This window comes from Zootoca vivipara, chromosome 3 (genome assembly GCF_963506605.1).
Source record: "Zootoca vivipara chromosome 3, rZooViv1.1, whole genome shotgun sequence".
NCBI classification, from domain to species: domain Eukaryota; kingdom Metazoa; phylum Chordata; class Lepidosauria; order Squamata; family Lacertidae; genus Zootoca; species Zootoca vivipara.
This window is the reverse complement of record NC_083278.1, coordinates 63102883-63122754: the sequence shown is the minus strand read 5'-3', so window position 1 is coordinate 63122754 and position 19872 is coordinate 63102883. Positions and strand designations below refer to the sequence as shown.

General features: G+C 41.3%; 1 protein-coding gene across 4 annotated transcripts in view; it reads right to left on the bottom strand.

The window, feature by feature from the left end:
* Positions 1–19872, bottom strand: part of SASH1 (SAM and SH3 domain containing 1) — a 534239-nt gene that overhangs the window by 67477 nt on the left and 446890 nt on the right. For all 4 annotated transcript variants that reach the window (XM_035108796.2, XM_035108791.2, XM_035108795.2 and 1 more), the window contains exons 3-4: positions 1884–1934; positions 1710–1759 (exon numbers count right to left, since the gene is read on the bottom strand). In XM_035108796.2, coding sequence (XP_034964687.2) covers positions 1710–1759; positions 1884–1934 — 101 coding nt within the window. The remainder of the gene's footprint in view (positions 1–1709; positions 1760–1883; positions 1935–19872) is intronic.

Genomic DNA, 19872 nt, shown 5'->3' with positions numbered 1-19872 from the left:
GCTTCCAAAACAAGAATGTTAGGGATGACACTTGGAATGTAATATAAATGCTGACCACATCATATTGAGTCGCTCATGAGCACTGGCTTGCCAGGTGACTCAGTAGATTCTAGACAATTTCTCCTCTGTCAGGAGAAACCAAAAGGTTTTTAAATTTTGGTGCTAAGACTTCTCACAAGAAAGGAAAGACTTGCTCTAGTGTATAGCTCTTCTAACTGTGTAATGCTTTTCCTGAGTTTACATGGCATGAAATGATTCACCGATTCAGCATAGATTGCAACTCACACATTTTCCATAACTTAAACCACTATCTGCCTCTCATCCCCACTGCAGTTTGTGGACTTTTATGACCCAACACCTTTTTCCTACTCAATTTAAAGAGTGTACAGCTGAAGTTTACAGATTTTTACATTTACAGATTTTTAAAATAGCTTTCTCCTTAAAATTATTTCTGTAGAGTGACCTTTTAGGGGAGATTTGATTCTTACAAAATGAGATAAAAGTTCTAGCAATCACTTAGGCAATCACCTCCAAGGGGCAACTGAGGCAAAGCAGGACAGACAAGCTGTGATCGGATTTTTTCTTCCACAATCAACTGTTTTAAACCTGTGGACTAAAATTCAAATTCCTCCAAAGGGCGAGTTGCTAAAATGAAAGAAGAGTATCATTGTGATACTTAAAATGGGAACACTACTTCTGCAAAAAAAGGTTTCAAAATGGACTCATCACACTGTTCAACCACCAGCAAGTCACACACAGACACACACAGAGAGAGAGAGATAGAGAGAGAGACGTATTCCCTGCCCCAGAAATGGGCCCAAGGAGGACATCAGACTAGAAATCACACCATCCCATACCCAGTTTTCTTTGGGATTCACATGATTTCCATCAATATCTAGATTATTCTGCTACTATCAAGCATAGTATCAAAAGCACATTATTCAGAAAACTACACAAGCATTTTCATTTACCTACTTTGCATAAGGAAAAGACAAGATGAGTTCAATGGCTAAGGCTAGAAGAGTAAAAGAACATTCTTTTGCAAGCAGATTTTACAAGCGTGTAACTGCCTGGATTGACGAGGCAAAACTGCTCATCTAGGGGAATGAGGCTAGCACCAATCAATCAAACTGTCACATTTGATGAGTGCAGGCCTAAATCATGTCTCTTTTGGCCACTCAAGTTTTCTACATGGCATCAAATGCCCATAACCTCTGGCAATTTTAAAATGACTTGCCCTCTTCAGACAATATTCTACCGTGCAGCTGCCTTAAGGACACTTCCTAAGGTTACAGGGGAAACTCATCTGTCTACCGACACAACAACTTCTGACATTTAAGGTATGAAACTCAGAGGCTGAGACTTATGTATAAAACTCTAAAGCATGAATGAAAATGCCTAAGCAGGCATTTGCTTTGCTCTCTGTTTTTCTCTCCCTTCTTATTTGGACAGCGTAAAAGGAACATATCTTAATCCTGTCAGTATTGTTATTTTAACACACTGTATTTAAAACAACAACAAAGTGGCAGAATATAATACAAATTGGAAAAGGTAGGGAAAGAAAAAAGGACACTAGCAGACAGAGAAAGAAAAGTTTGGTACTAATTTTGTTTTAGTAACTTATTTTGTTGGATTATTTAAAGAAAGTACTTTCATGTGAATTGGTAGTTCGTGTAAAATTTAATGAGCAAGGGAAGAGCAAAACTTACTTTCTTTCTGTTTCTGGTGTTGATAACAGACTGCTGAAGCCAAGGGATTCCTGTAAGAGAAGATTCATTGCTTTGAGTTGAGGCTGAACAACGACAGGCTTTATTATCTGACTGATGCAGAATACCAAATTGAAGGCAGAAACAAAAATAGATCATTGCAACCATTGTGCTTACTTCAATCTGGGATCGCAGCTGTAGGGATGTGGAACTGGCATCGGGTTTCTCCTAAAACAGAAAAGATGCCTGGTTAGGATAACATACAAGTGCAGCAGTATTAACAAGCAAAGCAGAAGCACATAGAAAAGGAGCAAAATAAAGAAACTGTGAATACAACTAGGATGGGGAAGTTAGGAGATCAGCAAGTTGTCTCAATCTAGATGCGTTCAGGAACTGACTGGAAATCACTAGTTCTGTACAAATACATGAATTCAGATAATTATTTTTTTTAAAATAACACACAAGGCAAACATGTATTCTAAGTTGAAATATCACTAAACCACCACATATCATTTCATTAGTACTGCCAAACTCTTATTTTTCTTCTCGGAGTGTTTCCATTATCTTTTGTTTCCCTTGCAATATATTATGTGGTCACTAGATGGCTCAGTGTTCTGTACACAGCACTGTAAATTGCAGTGAAAGATGAAGAAGTGATGTGGTAGTTTGACCATATTAATCTCCTTGAGATGACAACCTGCTTTAACTCTCACTATGACACGGTCCTATTCAAGCCCTATTGGTAGATATATTTACCAAAAGACACATAATTGGTTCCTTCTGTCTTACCTCCTGCCAACCTTCCTCTTCCTTCTACAATGGGAAGGCCCAGATAACCAACACAAGACTAGTAACCACCATAAATTACATACCCAGATTTGAACATCTTCTGCACTTCCATAACAGTTCCTTTCCCTCTGTCCTCTTCTACAACCTCAACACTAAATTAACTTTGCTTCTTTTCCCACTTCTTTTCAGTTCCCAGCCAGCTGCAGCTAATTCCTGTAACAATATTATCAAGATGTCTATCTGGGGCCAGTTGCTAGTGGGGGGGACGGGGACGATGACTTTGTGACATCAGCAGCCATTAAACCAATCCTGTCCTCAGCTCAGATTTTTGTATCTTGCCTTAGGTCTAAGCAGAGAGTGGGAATTAGTTTAATAATGTCTTTTTCCTGTCTCATTAACACACAAGTGAGACAAATGTACAGTCATACCTCGGGTTATAGACGCTTCAGGTTGTGCACCGCGCCAAACCTGGAAGTACCAGAACAGGTTACTTCTGGGTTTCGGCGCTCGAGCAGAAGTGCTAAATCACACTATGCGCAGAAGCACCGAATTGTGACCCGTCCATGCGCAGACGCCGCACTGTGGGTTGCGAATGCTGTGGGTTGCGAACGCGCATCCCGCACGGATCACGTTCGCAACCCACGCATCCACTGTACATCTATTTAAAAGGAATTACAATATGGTCAAGTTATTTTTCAGACATGATGCAGATGGGAGATTTCCGATTTCCCAGCTATAATTAGGAGTGCAGGAGTGCCCTGTGGGGTTGAGTTTTCCTTCCTGCTCCCTCCTCTGCTCTTATGAGTGAATTGCTCTTTCCGTTCCCTTTTCAGAGCTAGCATTATGTTTTCAGATGATACAGCATTGTGTCAACACTGATGGTAAAGCTAGACATGTTTGGATTCTAACTGGAGTTTTCAAGCATGGTCAGAAGCAGGCTTTGGCTAGGCATTTACATTGCTACAGACGTAACACTGCATGGTGGCAAGCTCTAAAAGGGGGAAGAAGGAATCATGAACGAGAAGGGAGAAAGCAGCAGCAGCAGCATATGAACCCATGGGGAGCTCTCCTTCGCTGAACCATGGGGCAGGTACCAGGAACCTCACTGGGCCAGGGGGTAATTGTAAATGCCCTGACATAACACATCTTAGATATCTGGAAAATCGTAAGTGTCTTGGTTAGCTTGATTTCAATTATTTTGAAGCAAGAAAGCAAAGCACCCTATGAAACCATCTAAGGAACTTTCATTGTCTCTTTTTCTGGGTTGAAACAAGGCACATGTAAAAACTTAGCAAAGAACGGAAGCATAACACCAAAGTAAAAACACTAGGAAAAATAATGCTAGAGCTTCTTCGGTCTCTCCCTGTCCCCTTCTCTCCAGAGCTATTTTCCATATAAAACAAATGCATGCAGTCTTCTTTTCCTTCATTACTTTGACCAAACCAAAAGCCAAATGAGCTTTCCAGCTGGAATGGCAACCGGATCACTGCAAGGTTCTCCCCATGACAAGAAGCCCGAAACGGAAGGAAGCGACAGCGTACCTAAGGAGAATACGGTTCATTCAGGCCAAGTTCTGCCATAGAAACAAAGAGAGAGGGAACATTTTACCCGCCACCTCACCCACAAACTGCACGCAAAGAGGCAGCAGAAGCTGCTACATATAAAAAGTAAATTTGTTCTCTGGTTTGTGAGAAGCAAATATTTGGCTTTGCTATGTTTATTTGGTATTTAAAAGAAAAGGTTTGTGCTGTAAGTGCTTTACCCTAGATATGATCTTTGTAAATTCATGTTTTCCTTTCATCTCTTTTAAGGGATACTTTGGTTACCCAAGCTGACTATAAACGAGTAAGATTTACACTGCACAGTAGATTCCATTGTCAAAGGAAGGTGGAGAGAGTCCTCCCCCCACCTCAAATTATCCTAGGGAAAAGTACCAGCTGCATCCTGTGTTAACAAAATCCAGATTCTACTCTGTCTCTCTACTCTTGTTTATGCTGTGAGCAATCTCTCTCGTCTCTGCATCTAAAAAGCCACGCTGTTCCTTGGAACTTTTGAGGGAGCATAAGAAGTATCTTCAGTTAGAATTTCACACAAATAGCATTTCCTTGGCAAATATTCAAAGACATTCTAGAGGACTCAGATGCTAATTACGGCCAGTTTTGATTATATTTTGACCCAGGGTGCTTTGGATCTGCAGGTAAGCACCAGGAATGCATTTTGTGAACGAACATAAAACTTCACATGATGGTATAAAATTAATGTATAAACAAAGGACTAGCTTCTGCCCAAAGCTTCTGAGAGCTGTCTATTTGAAATGTAGATAATCAGACCTCTCAAATATTTTACAAATTTGGCAAAGCTTTGAAGTAAAGTTTCCCTCTCAAGAGTGCAAAAAATGTCAAATTCTTAATTTCCTTCATTGCAAAAATTACAGCTAAAGGAAGCCTTGAATCTTCCCTGCTAAAAGACATGTAAACGTTTAAACATTTATCTGATTAGCTGAAGAAACAAGCAGACAATATTCTGGCTGCTGCAAAAAATGTCAAATAAGTCGAACTGCATGCAGTGTCTGTTTACTTATTTTATTGAGCAATATCCTTTCCTTTTGCTGCAGGAATCAACAAAGTTTCGAGTTACTTTGGAGAGTATCATGCAGTATGACAACAAAGCATGTGAGCTAGCAAGCAGATCGACTTTAGCAAGTCTTAACAAGAAGCATGTAAATATATTTAATAAGGGGTTATTTCTCACACTTCAAGATTTCAATTTGCATCATAGGTTCAGGTACAACTCTGATCATTTACAATGTACATTTATTAAGTACATTACAGTCTTTATTTAAATAATTACAGCCTAAAACCAAATGAATTGAGAGCACAATCCTAACTATGTCTACTCAGAATAAGTCCTACTGAACTGAATAGGGACTAGGTGGGACTTAAGATTTCACCCAAAGCAATGACAGTTAGGTTTGGCAAGATAAAGGGATAATGTTTGCAAGTCATATAATACATACATACATACATACATATTTTTATTTGTATGCTGCCTTTCCATGATTAATGTCATGTTTAAGGTGGCTTACAACATGGAAAAAAATACATAACTACAAACATAACAAAAGTAGTCATAAACAATAAATAAAACATCAAAAAGAACATGACCAAAATAAACAATTTCCACATGAGTGATAAGATCTAAAATAAAAATACAGAAAAGAAAAGAAAAGAAAACCAGCAACAAACCCAATATCAAATTAGTGGTAGCCAACATGTTGTTTTCCAGATGTTGTTAAATGACAATTCACAAGGCCAATGATGAGGGAGTTTTAGTTCAACAACTGGAGGGCACCAAGTTAGCTATGTCTGTGGCTAAGCAATAGTTTAAGCATGACATGAATAAGCCTAGGTAAGCTTCTGGTATAAACAATTCATCTTCCGTAGAGTGGCTATGAGGAGGACTCAGAAGCTTTGGGTTCTAGTTCTGAAAACCACAGCTTCTCCTGTCAGCTGAACTTTGATTTGTTTGAAACAAGCCAATTTGAGGCTATGGTTTACTTTAACATGACAGCTGTGCACAGCCAGTGAGTTACCCAAGGCCAGCTTGCAAGATTCATGGTGAAATGGAGATTTGAAGGCAGCCAAACACAGCAATCTTGCCCTCAGCAATGCTTAACCTCACAAACATGCTATCAAGAGTTCTCCATTTATATCTAATACAGAAAAATGCAGTCCTTGAAGCAATTTTTGTGTGTGCAACCTAGGGATATTAATCTAGGAAAATCTCAGTTTAAAGAATATTTATAGCTTCATAGAGCTATAGACTGTTTGAAATGTGATTGAAATAGAACAGCTCACAGAAGACGGCCTTGTTGTGAAATAAACTTGTGAAATGCTTGTGGACATATAAGTAAATGAATATATTTATTCCTATATATATTTTGCCTACTGCCCTCAAACTGGGTGCTTCCCTATCCCACAGGGGCTGCTGGTCAAAGGCATAGATTCCAAAGCCCAGAATCACATTGGTGCTAGTAATCTGAGATCAAAGAAAGATACTCAAACCATCACAATACTATAAAGCTCCTTTTGGCTCTGTCTGTCTCAGGAGACAATGGAAGAGTGTGTCTTTGGGGGTGAAGTCATACTGTTGGAGAGTTACAGCACCTGCTGTGGCTGTAGAGGAGAAACATGTTTTGTAGCAGCTGGGGGTGTCCTGCTGTCCTGCTACAGGTGCACCATGGTGTTTCTTCTCTCTGCACTCCTCCCAGTGGTCATTCCTCCTCTAGTCATTGCTGTCTCCAGGCCCTGTGGTTGTCTGCAAGGGATTCCCACATGGTGGAGTTAATGTTGCCAGCCTTCATGCCTCATTTGCAGACATCTTTGTAATGCAGTGTTGGTTTGCCAATAGGCCTAGTGCCTGCAGCCACCTCCTTGGGGAATCTGCCATCTTCCATTCTGTGGACATGACCAAGCTGAAATAGGCGGCATATCCTTGTTTGAAACTCTGTCCTGCCATGTGATACCCAAATTCTTCCTGATGCAGCACATGTGGAAGATGTTGAAGCAGATATTAGTTGTCCATGACTCACTTCCATAAAGCAGCATGCTCAACATGCAAGCTTGGTAGACCTTCATCTTAGTATTGACATGAACATCACATTCTCCCATACCCTTTTAGAGAGGCAAGCCTTTCCCATAGCTGTCTTGCCAATACGCTTGTCCAGCTTAGCGCTGATTGAGAGGTTGCTGGTTATAGTGGAAACCAGGCAGACAAAATTGTCTACCACTTCAAATGTGTGATCACCAATGCTGATGCATGGATTGCTGGCAACGTCCTGACCCAGGATGTTGGTTTTCAACAGGCTGATGGTAAGGTCAGTTTCCTTGCAGACTTGAGCAAAACGGTTGTTGAGTCCCTGCAGAGCTTCCTCGGAGTGCGTTGTCAAGGCTACGACATCTGCAAACATCTTTTGGATAAGGACCCAACATGCTTTTTTCTTGGTGCGGAAATGCGCTAGATTGAACAGACCCCTGTCACACCTTGAATGGATGTACACACAATCTTCAGTCAAGCCGAAAGCATATGAGAGCAACAGGAAGAAGAATATGCCAAAGAGAATTGGGGTGAGAACACAGCCCTCACCCCAACTCTCTTTTGGCATATACCTTTTCCTTTTCATTACCTACCAGCTAAACGAATTCAGGGAGATACACTTTCACTTTTGCAGGCTTCCAAAGACACTAGGAAGTTTTACCTGAAATTTGTTGGTCATTTAGATCCCCTCTGCCACTGCCACCACCATGTGTAAGCCTGGGGATGCTGAGCAGCCATCACCTACAGTTAGGTGACTGTCGTTACTCAGAAAGCCTGAAGCGACACCATATTGAGAAAATACTCAGCACATTTGTTATGTGTTGTGTCAGTGGTGAATGTTTCCCCTAGAATGAAGCTGACATCTCCATTGAGATCTTATTCCAGCAGCAGCATCTTGGTTTGATGTGCAAAGGAATGCCATGTCTATAGAACAGAGGTCACTCGAACAGCTTTGCCTGTGGGAATATGTTCTGGGCATTGAGCCTTTCCCCCTGTCACTCAGGAGGTTTCAATAGAGGTTTCAGATACACAGGTGCAGCACTGAAGCGCAAGAGGCTGCTGGCGGAGTAGACACGCATCCACAACCTGCCTACAAACACAACACTGTTGGGTGTTCTTTGCTCCCATTGCATGCTGATAGTGAAACTGGTGCTATGAGATGCTTCACAAGGAACCAGCCTATGGAAATAAATAGGCTACAGTCAGGGAAATCCTAGATCCCTAGGAACTGGAAACAGTATTCCAATCTTAGTTAATAAGCATCCTAACAACAGATGAATACACGGCCTTGTTTTGATTTGTCAATTAAATTCAGCTCATGTGACAGGAGTTTCTGCAAATTCTAGCGCAACTGAGTGGTAAAACCATATCTGAAGACAGACCGAGGCCTCAGACAAATATCTATTAAAAAGTATAATTGAGTGTGAATATGACATGGGCTATCCTTTCTCTGGTCATAGATGCGCTAAGGATGAAGACTAGCACACAAATCCCTGCAGGCGAGCCATAGGTTTTCTACAGGTCTTCAGTGTCACAGAACTAGTTCTGAGGCATGTCTCAGTAATAAAAACAGAGGCATCAACAACAAGACATTATACTGTGGCCACCAAAAATTGAACATATAGGCATTTGGGGAAAATTAATCAGATCACTGATTTTCCAATATTTCTGTTTAGCAAGGAATGTATTTTTAAGTTTCCATTTGCAATCCGCCAAGCTGTCCTTTTCAGTCATTATAGCAGGACATGGGAAATTTTCTGCTCCATTACTTTTGCATGTAACTGCCAGAGTTTGTATGATGTATTCTAAATGAAAACATTTTTGTTATACACAACATGAAATGGGGCGGGGGGCTCTGGGGCGGACAAAAGAAAAAAGGGTTGTAGAAGAATGGTTAAAACTGAGTTTTATTATAAATAATTCACATTTCCCTTTGAAGAAACATTAGCCTAAATATTTTCTTAATGGCTCATAAGCATTACAGATTCTATGTTGTAGGCATTACAAGATACAGTGGAACCTCGAGTTGCAGAAGTAATCCGCCCCAGAGGCCCGTCCGCAACTCGAAGCGTTCGCATCAGAAGTGCCGTGTCTGCGCACCCGTACAGCGCAATTTAGCGCTTCTGCCCATGCGCGAGCAGCAAAACCCAGAAGTAACCGTTCTGGTACTTCCGGCTTGCTGCGGGACGCAACTTGAAAAGATGTAACCTGAAGTGGATGCAACATGAGGTATGACTGTACCAGTGATAGCTTCTGAAATGGTACCTGAGTACGACATGGGGGAAATGTGATTTGCACACAAATGTTAAGGATTAATATATGCAAGTAGCATTTCAGTAGCCCTTCCAAATTTTTGCTTGAGTCAGTAAAAAATTCCCTTCACTATTATTATCTGGAGTGAAGAAACAGCAGGCACATTTATATATGGCAGGCATGTCCAAAGTCAGTTTTGGGGGCCCAATCTAGCCCACCGATCGATTTAATCCAACCCCTGCATGTTCACTCCATCAAATCTCTTTGAAAAAGTTTGGGCACCCCTGATATATGGGGTGCTATGCCTGATAAGACAGGGAAGCTAAGGACTCACTGGTTGGCCCAGGAATAAAGATATTCTTTTTTGCACTTAAAAGTGTAAAGTAGTGCACCAATCCTAGGGAGACTGGTAGGATGAATGGAATATTTTCTATTATTTCATGAAAAATAAATAAATCTGGTAAAATAAAATAAATAGGAATCTGAGCTTCTGTGGTAGAAAAGGTACATTTTTTAGTCCAAACAATAAACTCAGTATGAGACTCCAGCAAAGAAGCAATACTGTGGAATAAAGCTGCATGTAAAGGAAGTGTCTGAAGAGTTTGAGCTTTGTCCTAATTGAAAGTTTGCCTGCCACACACACAAATGCAGCTAGTTCTCAATAGCTTCCATAAACTGGGGCTAGCATGTGACCTAGATCCAGAGCTTTTTTCAGCCAGAACTCGCCAAAACTCAGTTCCGGCATATCTCAGGTGGGCAACATTATCATTACTGTATAAAAGAACAAGGGATCTGTTCATGGTGAGTTCCACTATATATTTTTTCCTGGAAAAACAATACTGCCTAGATCTGCCTCCCAAGTTTTTTTGTGCTCCCCGCAAGAATCCAAACTGTGTGGCTATGTTTTTATTTATTTTTTCAAAAAGAAACATTTGTTGTCACCACTAGGACAAAAGCAAGATTTCTCTGAAATGAAAAGTTCTTACTAAGGCTTTTTACTGACATAAACAAGCACTCCAGCTGATCACACTTGGGTGTCTCCAGAGAGAAAAACATTTCTTGTGTTTGGGGAAGCTGCCTGCCACGTAAAAACTTGAGTACAGTAACCAGAGTATTAATGAGCATCTTTTGTGTGCTAATTCTCTATTCCAAAATCTCCTTCAAAAGCCTTAATTGAGCCAAGTGAAATGAAAAGGATGACTACCAGGCAAAGTGATAGCACCCCAGTTGTGAAATACCCTTCTCAGAGACTCACCTGGAAACTTCTTTGTCGTTACTTCAGTTCCATGGGAAGTTTTTTAAGACCTATGATTTTTAAGTTCTGAATTGCAATTTGCTACATACATGTTAAATATTTTCTGCCATGATTTGAAACTAGTTTACTCTAACCTGTTGTTGTTGTTGTTGTTGTTGTTGTTGTTGTTGTTGTTGTTGTTGTGTTTCAATATTGCATTTTAGTGAGTCACCCAGATAACAATGTTATTGGGTGGCCTATATAAATACTGTTTTCGGAGAGAGAGAAACCGTGGGGGGGGGGAATTTCTCTGAAAGATTCATGTATAATCTTGTATAGAATCCCTAAGCGGTTTTTTTTTAAAAGCAAAAGAAGAGAGAAAAGCATATCACAGTTCTTGGAAAGAAATGTGACCAAATGAAGTTGATGTAGAATGATAGGAATTTTATACACTGCAATTATTCCTAGAAGAGGAGGTAATACGAATTACTGCCAATTGTTATAAGGATTAAACATCGAGTGGAATGGACTATTCCTCTTTCTTCCTTCACTGTACTACTACTATGTGTGCTTTCCTTACTTCCTCAACTAAGGATTACTAAGTAGCAAAAATTGAGAACACCCTTAAGCAGCTAAGTGGAGAGATGAGAATACATTACAGTGCTGACTCTCACATGCTAATACATTACTACCAGTGGCATGAGGTTATTGGACTAAGAGGACTAGGCTAGTCTCCTAAATGTTTCCCTGGTGCCTTCCTTCCCAAAGCCTGGGAAGCTTCTGCCCAGCTTAGGGAGGGCGTCACGATGCTCATGTGTGCAATGTCAGGACGCCACAGGCATGTCTTCGACCCCCCCCCCCCGCCCCTCACAAGCTATCGCCTCTGGTCCTAACTGTTCCCCTATGAAAAATTTCACTGCACACCACTGATTACTACCCACACTTATTGAAACAGTTCACTATATTTATTATTTATTTTCTATCTACACCCACCCACACCAAAAGTGATGTACAACACAGTATTGTAGAAGACAACAAGACAATTAATCACTCCCTGTGGAAATACATCAACACAGGACTGAAATTAATCAGCCACAGGAGGGGCATGCCAGAGCTCTGTGGCTACCACTAAAAAGGCCCAGCTTAGTGTGGACACAAAAACCTGGCATCCACTTTGGATGGTGCTTAAAGGAGGAGTTTGTTAGATGCTCTTCATTTTGACCCTGTACTCAGTGTTGCCAAATGCAGATCTCTTAATAGCCTTCAGACCATGGATGGGTAAACTGTGGCTCTCAATTTGTTGTTCAACTTTAATTTGCCCCAGGCAGCATAGTCAATGTTCAGGGACGATGGCAGTTGTAGACCAAAATTACTTTACTTTTCACTCTCAGCAGTACCCATAGTTTTGCACCCATGGGAGTATCAGCATTAACTATTTCTCTCCCACGGCATTAGCATGTATCTATTTTGACTTTGACAATGATACTTCCCAAAATTTGCATTTCTTTCTTTCATGATGGCTATTGTATTTATATATCATAGTGTTTTCATTTCATTTTATGATTTGTTAGATGCTCTTGAGAGCCCTTTCTAAAAAGAAGCATATATTTTCCATAGCAACAACAACAAAAATATATTTATTGGTGCAGGAGAACAGAAGTCATCGCTCTAAATCCTGGAGCTGACAGCACTATCTACTGTTCTCTACAATGTCTAGAATTTCTGAGAGCTGCATCTTCAGAGTTACCTAAATCAGACTTAACACTGCAATGCTGCATGGGGGAGATATATATATAAGCCTACTACATGCATTCCTGTTGGTGAACTGTTAATAGCTTGAAGCCAAGTATGAAGAATAACAACAACACACAGAATGGTTAATCTTTGTTTACAAAATTTAGCAGCGGTAGCAGTACCAAAATGACAACTCGTGCCTACAGGCAAGTCTGCAGGTATAAATTAAAAAAGCAAATGCTTCAAAACGTGCAATTAACAACTTTTACAACAGTCTTGTCATCCAGCTGTTGGGACTGTGATTCCCCCCCCCCTGAAGATCAACCATAAAGCTAGAAAGAAACAAATGTCTTTAAAATGTGAGTTTAGAATGAGCTGTGAAACTGCTCTGGAAGAACTGGGCAGTAATCAAGTCATTTTATATTTCAATGAAATATAAAAATGAAGTCTCCCTATTTCCTCATTTTCCCATCTATTAGAAAATGAGCTTACAGGAGGGATTGTCATTATATTTTCTTTCTCTACTACTGCCCACATTCACCCATAGCCAAGGTGTGTGGTTTGTTTAAATGTGTAATGTGTATGGTTTGTTTAAACCAGGGCAGCCAACGTGGTACCCTCCAGATGTTTTGGGCTACATTCCCCATCATTCTCAACCATTGGACATGCTGGCTGGGCCTGATCAGAGTTGTAGTCCATTCTATCGAGCTGTGTGGCTCTGTTAGTGTGGATGGGTGGGTGTCAAAAGACTGAAGGTTGGTTTAAATAACCCACACACCTTGGCTTGGCAGTTGGTGCTAGCACAGGTTTTTTCCAATAAAAACAACAGCAGAAAAAAGTGAGGATTGCGCCTAAAGCCCAAATTGAGTATAGTCCAGACACACTGGGTTCAATGGCAGGTGGGACTGCCAAAATCTTTTTACCCAGACACCTGCCCCCTTTCTGATTTTTTTTAATGTTGCCAAGCACATAAAGCTGAATGCGCACAAGTTCAATGCACACAAATTGCGGTCTTACTGTAATCGAATAACTGGAGCTAATCTGTATTCTGCTACATAGCTTTATCACTACTTCACAGCTCCTCAAAGGTATTTTTCCCACAGAGTTTTGCTGTAGCAAAAAAATAAAGAATTCTTTCTGGCCTACAATAGCCACCACACATAGATAAAGCCTCTGTCATCTCAGTAGGGTATCATCCCTCCCTCCTACCAGAGTGAAGTCACATTGATCTTGTTATCTTTTGAGGCTGAACATGTCAGAATTGAAAAAGACAATAGTAGTTACCTACTATTGGGAACAGTTTGAGGAACAATAGATTTCAGAACAGTTACCTACATTTTGTGGGGTGGAGGCATGCTGGACAAGACAAGGTGCTTTACAACTCATAAGACTATAACTTGTGTTAGAATGCAAAACATCCTAACTTCCTCCTATATAATTAATTGCATGGTCTTTCCTAATAGTAAATGCCTGAAGATGTGTTTTAACTTTTTTTTCCTGATTTGGCACATTGCAACAGACAAGCACCTTTGGTAACATGAAACTTTTATTCATAAGTATCTTACTGACCCAGGAATAGAGGACCATCAGCTACCGTAGGTTTGCAGTCTGCACAGGTCAAGCATCAACTCATCTTCACCTCAAACTTCCCATTAGCTTACATTAGTGTATCTCAAGTTATTTGGGCAGCATGAAGGAAACTATATCTCCTGAATGGGATAGAACCCAGTCAACTCTCACATTTCAAATTAATTAAGTTTATTAAAACACAGGAGAATTTTTTGTTTTGTTTTATGCTACCTGAATCAGTAAAGTCGTAAGTGGTGAGCCGACTGAAAACAAGTGCAAACCACAGGAAGAAAAACACAATTCCTAGTTAGCCATCAATAAGGTGAGAATTCCGTGTCAGCCACATATTAAAAGGGAGTTGGCACAGAGGGCATCTAACTATTCTAGCCAAGGGTATGGGAGTATTAAAGGAACAGGCATGCTAGCTTCAGGTCTCTGCCACACTGACATTCACAAAGATTCACTGACATTCACCCACACAGACTAGAAAATCCACTGTTTCAGAATGGCTATCTTCCATTTTTCTTATCCCTGTTATTTCAGAAATTGTAGATAGTCAAAGTATGCTTCTTTAATGTATAAGGAAATATTTTGAGCTTAGAAATTTCAAAAGTAGTAGCAAAAAAGAAAGAAAAATGGTATGGTCCTCACACAGATCTGCATAGGCTTAAAAGGTCCCCATTTGTCATTCATCTGCATAAAGGCAAGACACCAGAGCAATTCAGGCAATAAGAGCACCTCCTACCCACCCACCCAAACCTCTCCCAAAAGATCATGCCTACATCACAATAATCTGAATTAAATTATTTTGGAGGAAATATGTTCATGGAGTAAGCATATTTATAATTGCAGTCATAAAAATTCATTTAACACAATCAAATTGATTTCACATTCCAAGCCTCATTATTTGGGTTTTCCTGTTATCAACCATATTCTTTTGTCATCCATGAGATATTGCTAGCTTGTGAAACCACTTTAGCAAAACACGATAGTGTGTGTTTTATAACTCCAAGGACAAAGTCTTGTAATTCATTTGTTACCTGCATCTCTGACAAAGCCTTGAATTCTTTGCATAGAATTCAGACGCTATGACTAGTCGGGATACCAAAATATGTGGAGTTATCTCAAGTTAATCACTCCCACTCTAAAACTCTCTGGTGGCTTTGCAAGGTATCTTCTATAAAAATGTTAAAACACTGCATGGCCTTGCTTGCTTGTTGGTAAATGGATCTGCTTTCCTTGCACGTCTTCTGTTTCAACACACTGCTGAATGCTCCATTTTTTGGCTAACCCTTTCTGTCATCTCAAATCTTGTAGATGGAAATCAGCATAGCATTTTGTATTCACTGAAACCCAAGTGCTGCACTCGCATTTAGAATGCTACTTTCTTTATTCTAGTTTTGCAACTCATCCCTTCATGAATTTCTTTTGCTTTTATCATTATTTTAATAGTGTTGGGAAATTTGAGTAGCACTGTGCTTGTGCATTACAGCAGCAAGAGTACTGAGGGCAGACTATCAATTTTGTTTTCAACTTCACTTTCCTTTCTCTCATTGTCCTGTTTCCTTCCTGCCCCTTCCTTGCCTATTCCTTCTGCAGCTGGGGATCACCTATTAAGCTAAGGCTGTCATCTTATGCAAACCTACTAAGTGACAGTAAATACCAGTGAAAACAGGGGCTACTTTAAGAAAACATGCACAGACCTACTGCATGTATGGTGTTAGTTTTCTCTTAGTATCTGAAGTTTACAGGTTTGGTGCCAATATAATGCTAGCTCCCTGCAAACTACAGTATAGTCCTCCAACAAATACAGCCTAGGAATAAATACAAAGACTGCCTCTTCTCTGGCACCCACTCCCTCCCCTCCCTAAGTACTGACCTGATTGAAAGGCAACAGCAGAAGACAAAGTTTCTTTCTCTCAGCATGAGGTATGTCCCCTGATATAAATTGAGACACATCACGTTCCTTTCTAGCCTTGCTCTTTGGTCTGCTGAAGCTGTTAGCAGCAGCAAATATTGGGTGGGAGAACAAAGACTTAAGTTGGTATTATCTGTTAGATAAAAGCATCTGGGTGAAAGGGGACATAGATTTTTTATATATTCAGTTTCACACTGTGTTGTCTGCTAAACTCAAAGCATTCCAGAATATGTTTGTTCGTTTGTTTATGTCATTTATAATCCACCCTTCACCTGAAGGTCCCAGGAGGTTGGAGAATACATAATATAATATTTTAGCTGCAGTTCATTCATTTTCAGCTTTGCATTCTTGTTATTAAAAAAAGCACGCCTAGACATTCCCTTGTTGCGCCTATAACCTACGTTTAAGGTGTCATTTAGCTCCTAGCTTTCATACCTTGGTTTCTAACAAATGTAACAATAAAAAGCTAAGACAAAGTATTTCATCATCAGTATAGCTCATCGTAAAATCACAACATAATAAAACAACAAAGCAGCCACAGCAAAGGCATTCTCAGTACTTAATACACCTCAACCTGAAGGCGTGGACAGAGGTGCAGCTTCACCTCTGGACAAAAAGAAAACAGTTGAAGAGAGACACACTTTAAAGGGGAGGTCATTCCATGGGCATGAAGCTGCTGCAGAGAAAAGCCTTCCATGAATCCCCTTGCCATGGACCTCATTCATTCATTCATTTACAGTCATGAATATTCCAAAAAATATATTGAAGCAATTTTATAGTAAAAACATCAACAATAGCTAAGCAATTCAACATATACAAACAATTTTAAAATTTTCCACATATAACAACAGCTAAAAACAATGGCCATATCCTGGACACAGCTCTACCTCTCTTTCAAATCAGAACCAGTGAAGGTCCTGTGTGAGTGCCTGGAGGCGGTTGGAGGATGGATGGCGGCTAACAAATTGAGGTGGAATCCTGACAAGAAAGAAGTACTGTTTGTGGGGGACAGGAGGCGGGCAGGTGTGGAGGACTCCCTGGTCCTGAATGGAGTAACTGTGCCCCTGAAGGACCAGGGGTGCAGCCTGGGAGTCATTTGGACTCACAGCTGTCCATGGAGGCGCAGGTCAATTCTGTGTCCAGGGCAACTGTCTATCAGCTCCATCTGGTACGCAGGCTGAGACCCTACCTGTCGGCGAACTGTCTCGCCAGAGTGGTGCATGCTCTAGTCATCTCTTGCTTGGACTACTGCAATGCGCTCTATGTGGGGCTACCTTTGAAGGTGACCCAGAAACTACAATTAATCCAGAATGCGGCAGCTAGACTGGTGACTGGGAGCGGCCGCCGAGACCACATAACACCGGTCATGAAAGACCTGCATCGTTTTGCCCGGACACTGAGGTCCAGCACTGAGGGCCTTCTGGCGGTTCCCTCAGTGCGAGAAGCCAAGGTGCAGGAAACCAGGCAGAGGGCCTTCTCGGTAGTGGCGCCCGCCCTGTGGAACACTCTCCGATCAGATGTCAAAGAGAAAAACAGCTACCAGATTTTTAGAAGACATCTGAAGGCAGCCCTGTTCAGGGAGGCTTTTAATGTTTAATAGATTGCTGTATTTTATTTTTCTGTTGGAAGCCGCCCAGAGTGGCTGGGGAGACCCAGCCTGATGAGCGGGTTATAAATAATATATTATTATTACTAGCTGGCCCTGCACGCGTTGCTGTGCATTAGTCTGTGAAATGGAGGGTAATAGCCCCCCTTCAGATCCCTCTGAGCCTCAGAGTCCCCCTGAGTCGAGGCGAGACACTGTGGAGAGGGCAGGTTTCATCCCTGTGTCTCCCCCCCCCCCCGTTCTGACCCATTACGTATCCCTGCCCTCTATTGCCCCCCCTTACCTCCACTTGGCCTAGTCTGGAAAACGGCCTAGTCTGCAAAGCCGAGGTGAGATATTGTGGAGAGGGCAGGTTTCATCCCTGTGTCCCCCCCCCCTGTTCTGAGCCATTACATATCCCTGCCCTCTATTGCCCCCCCCCTTACCTCCACTTGGCCTAGTCTGGAAAACGGCCTAGTCTGCAAAGCCGAGGTGAGATATTGTGGAAAGGGCAGGTTTCATCCCTGTGTCCCCCCCCCCCCTGTTCTGAGCCATTACGTATCCCTGCCCTCTATTGCCCCCCCCTTACCTCCACTTGGCCTAGTCTGGAAAACGGCCTAGTCTGCAAAGCCGAGGTGAGATATTGTGGAGAGGGCAGGTTTCATCCCTGTGTCCCCCCCCCTGTTCTGACCCATAACGTATCCCTGCCCTCTATTGCCCCCACCTTCACTTGGCCTAGTCTGGAAAGCAGCCTAGTCTGCAAAGCCAAGGTGAGATATTGTGGAGAGGGCAGGTTTCATCCCTGTGTCCCCCCCCTGTTCTGACCCATAACGTATCACTGCCCTCTATTGCCCCCCCCCTTACCTCCACTTGGCCTAGTCTGGAAAGCGGCCTAGTCTGTCTGATAATGGCCGCCTGTTTAAGTTACTTGGTTGATGATGATGTCATTTGGTTTGTGGGTGTGGCTTAGATTTCTCAGGAAGGGAGGGGTGTACTGTGGGAGGAATTCCACTTGAGGGCGCTGTTTGACTTGGTGGAAAAGCAGGTCAAATCCTGCCGAGGTGTGTGATTTGAGGTTTTTCATGTCCCCTACAACCCTCAGGGAGTGGCCTGGATCACTGTGTCAAAAATTCAGGACGATCGGTCAAGCGGTTATGGAGAACATAGCGGCCGTCAATTTCAAGATTTTTACATTTTTATATATATAGATTATTATTATTATTGGTACAGGCACCACAGATTCTTAAAAACTAGGCAGGTTGGCATGGTTTCTCTGTCATCTACTAGGAATGACACAGCAAGTTATCAATTGCTGTTGCCCCTCCCGCCTAAAAAAATATTGGCTTTGTAGAGAACATCATGACTGAAGTGTGTTGAGGTTATCCAGTGCATAAGAATGCACATACACATCCTCCATACTTTAAATGCAATCTGATAGCAGATAACTTGAAAAAAATACCACTGAGCCTAAAAAGGGGGAGGTAACTCAAGCTGTGATCTTATGTACAGTAATTCCTTGGAGGAAGCTCCACTGAGCTCAATAGATCTTACTTCTAAGTGGACATGTATGGGATTGCACTGCCAGGCTCTCTAGTGAAAACAGATACCGGTAAGCAGATGTATCTGTTTATAATAGGGGTAAAGTAGTAGAATGCTCTACCATATATACTATATATTCCTGTGTATAAGACTACTTTTTAACCCTGGAAAATCATCTCAAAAATCGGGGGTCTTGTACACCGGGTCATATTTCTTATACGGTGAGTATATCCCAAACTCTATATTTTAACTGGAAAAGTTGGGGGTCGTCTTATACACCCAGTCGTCTTATACACCAGAATATACGGTATTTCCTGAGTGGGCCAAGAAAAACACCTAATTTTGACCGGCAAAATTAATGCATGTCACATATTTCTTTTATCCCTAACTTAAGCAGTATTCTAAGAATTATTGATTGCTGTCCAGGAAGGAGGATCCACAATTTTCCTTATCAATCTTGTAACTAATCTTGTGTATCCTAGGGTCTCCCAATCTGCAATAATGTTTGATGTAATGCTTTGCCAAGCATTTGGTATACCTAACAAAACATACAAACAAAAAGTTCATTTAAAAAAATTGCTCTAGGACACCCCTTCCAAGCTTGCACACAAGCACACCCCAAAAAGAGATAGAGAGCAGAATTAGAAGTAGTAACAAAAATTAACCCGGCACCTGTTCACTGGTTAATTTACTTTGAGCAATGATTATGTTACAACCAAAGGCATCAACCATTCACTTAGTTCAGGATGTAAGTCAAACCCCAAACTTAACTGCCACCAAAATCTTCTGATTCTGGGAAGGATTGGATGAGTGGAGAAAAAAATGGTCACCCGCTGTTGGAGAGAATGCTTTTTTGTTGCATTTTAAGACAAGACATCAAGCCAATAGCTCAATTATTAAGAGCATGGCTTAAACCAACCCAATTACCTCAAAATGAGAAAGAAACATG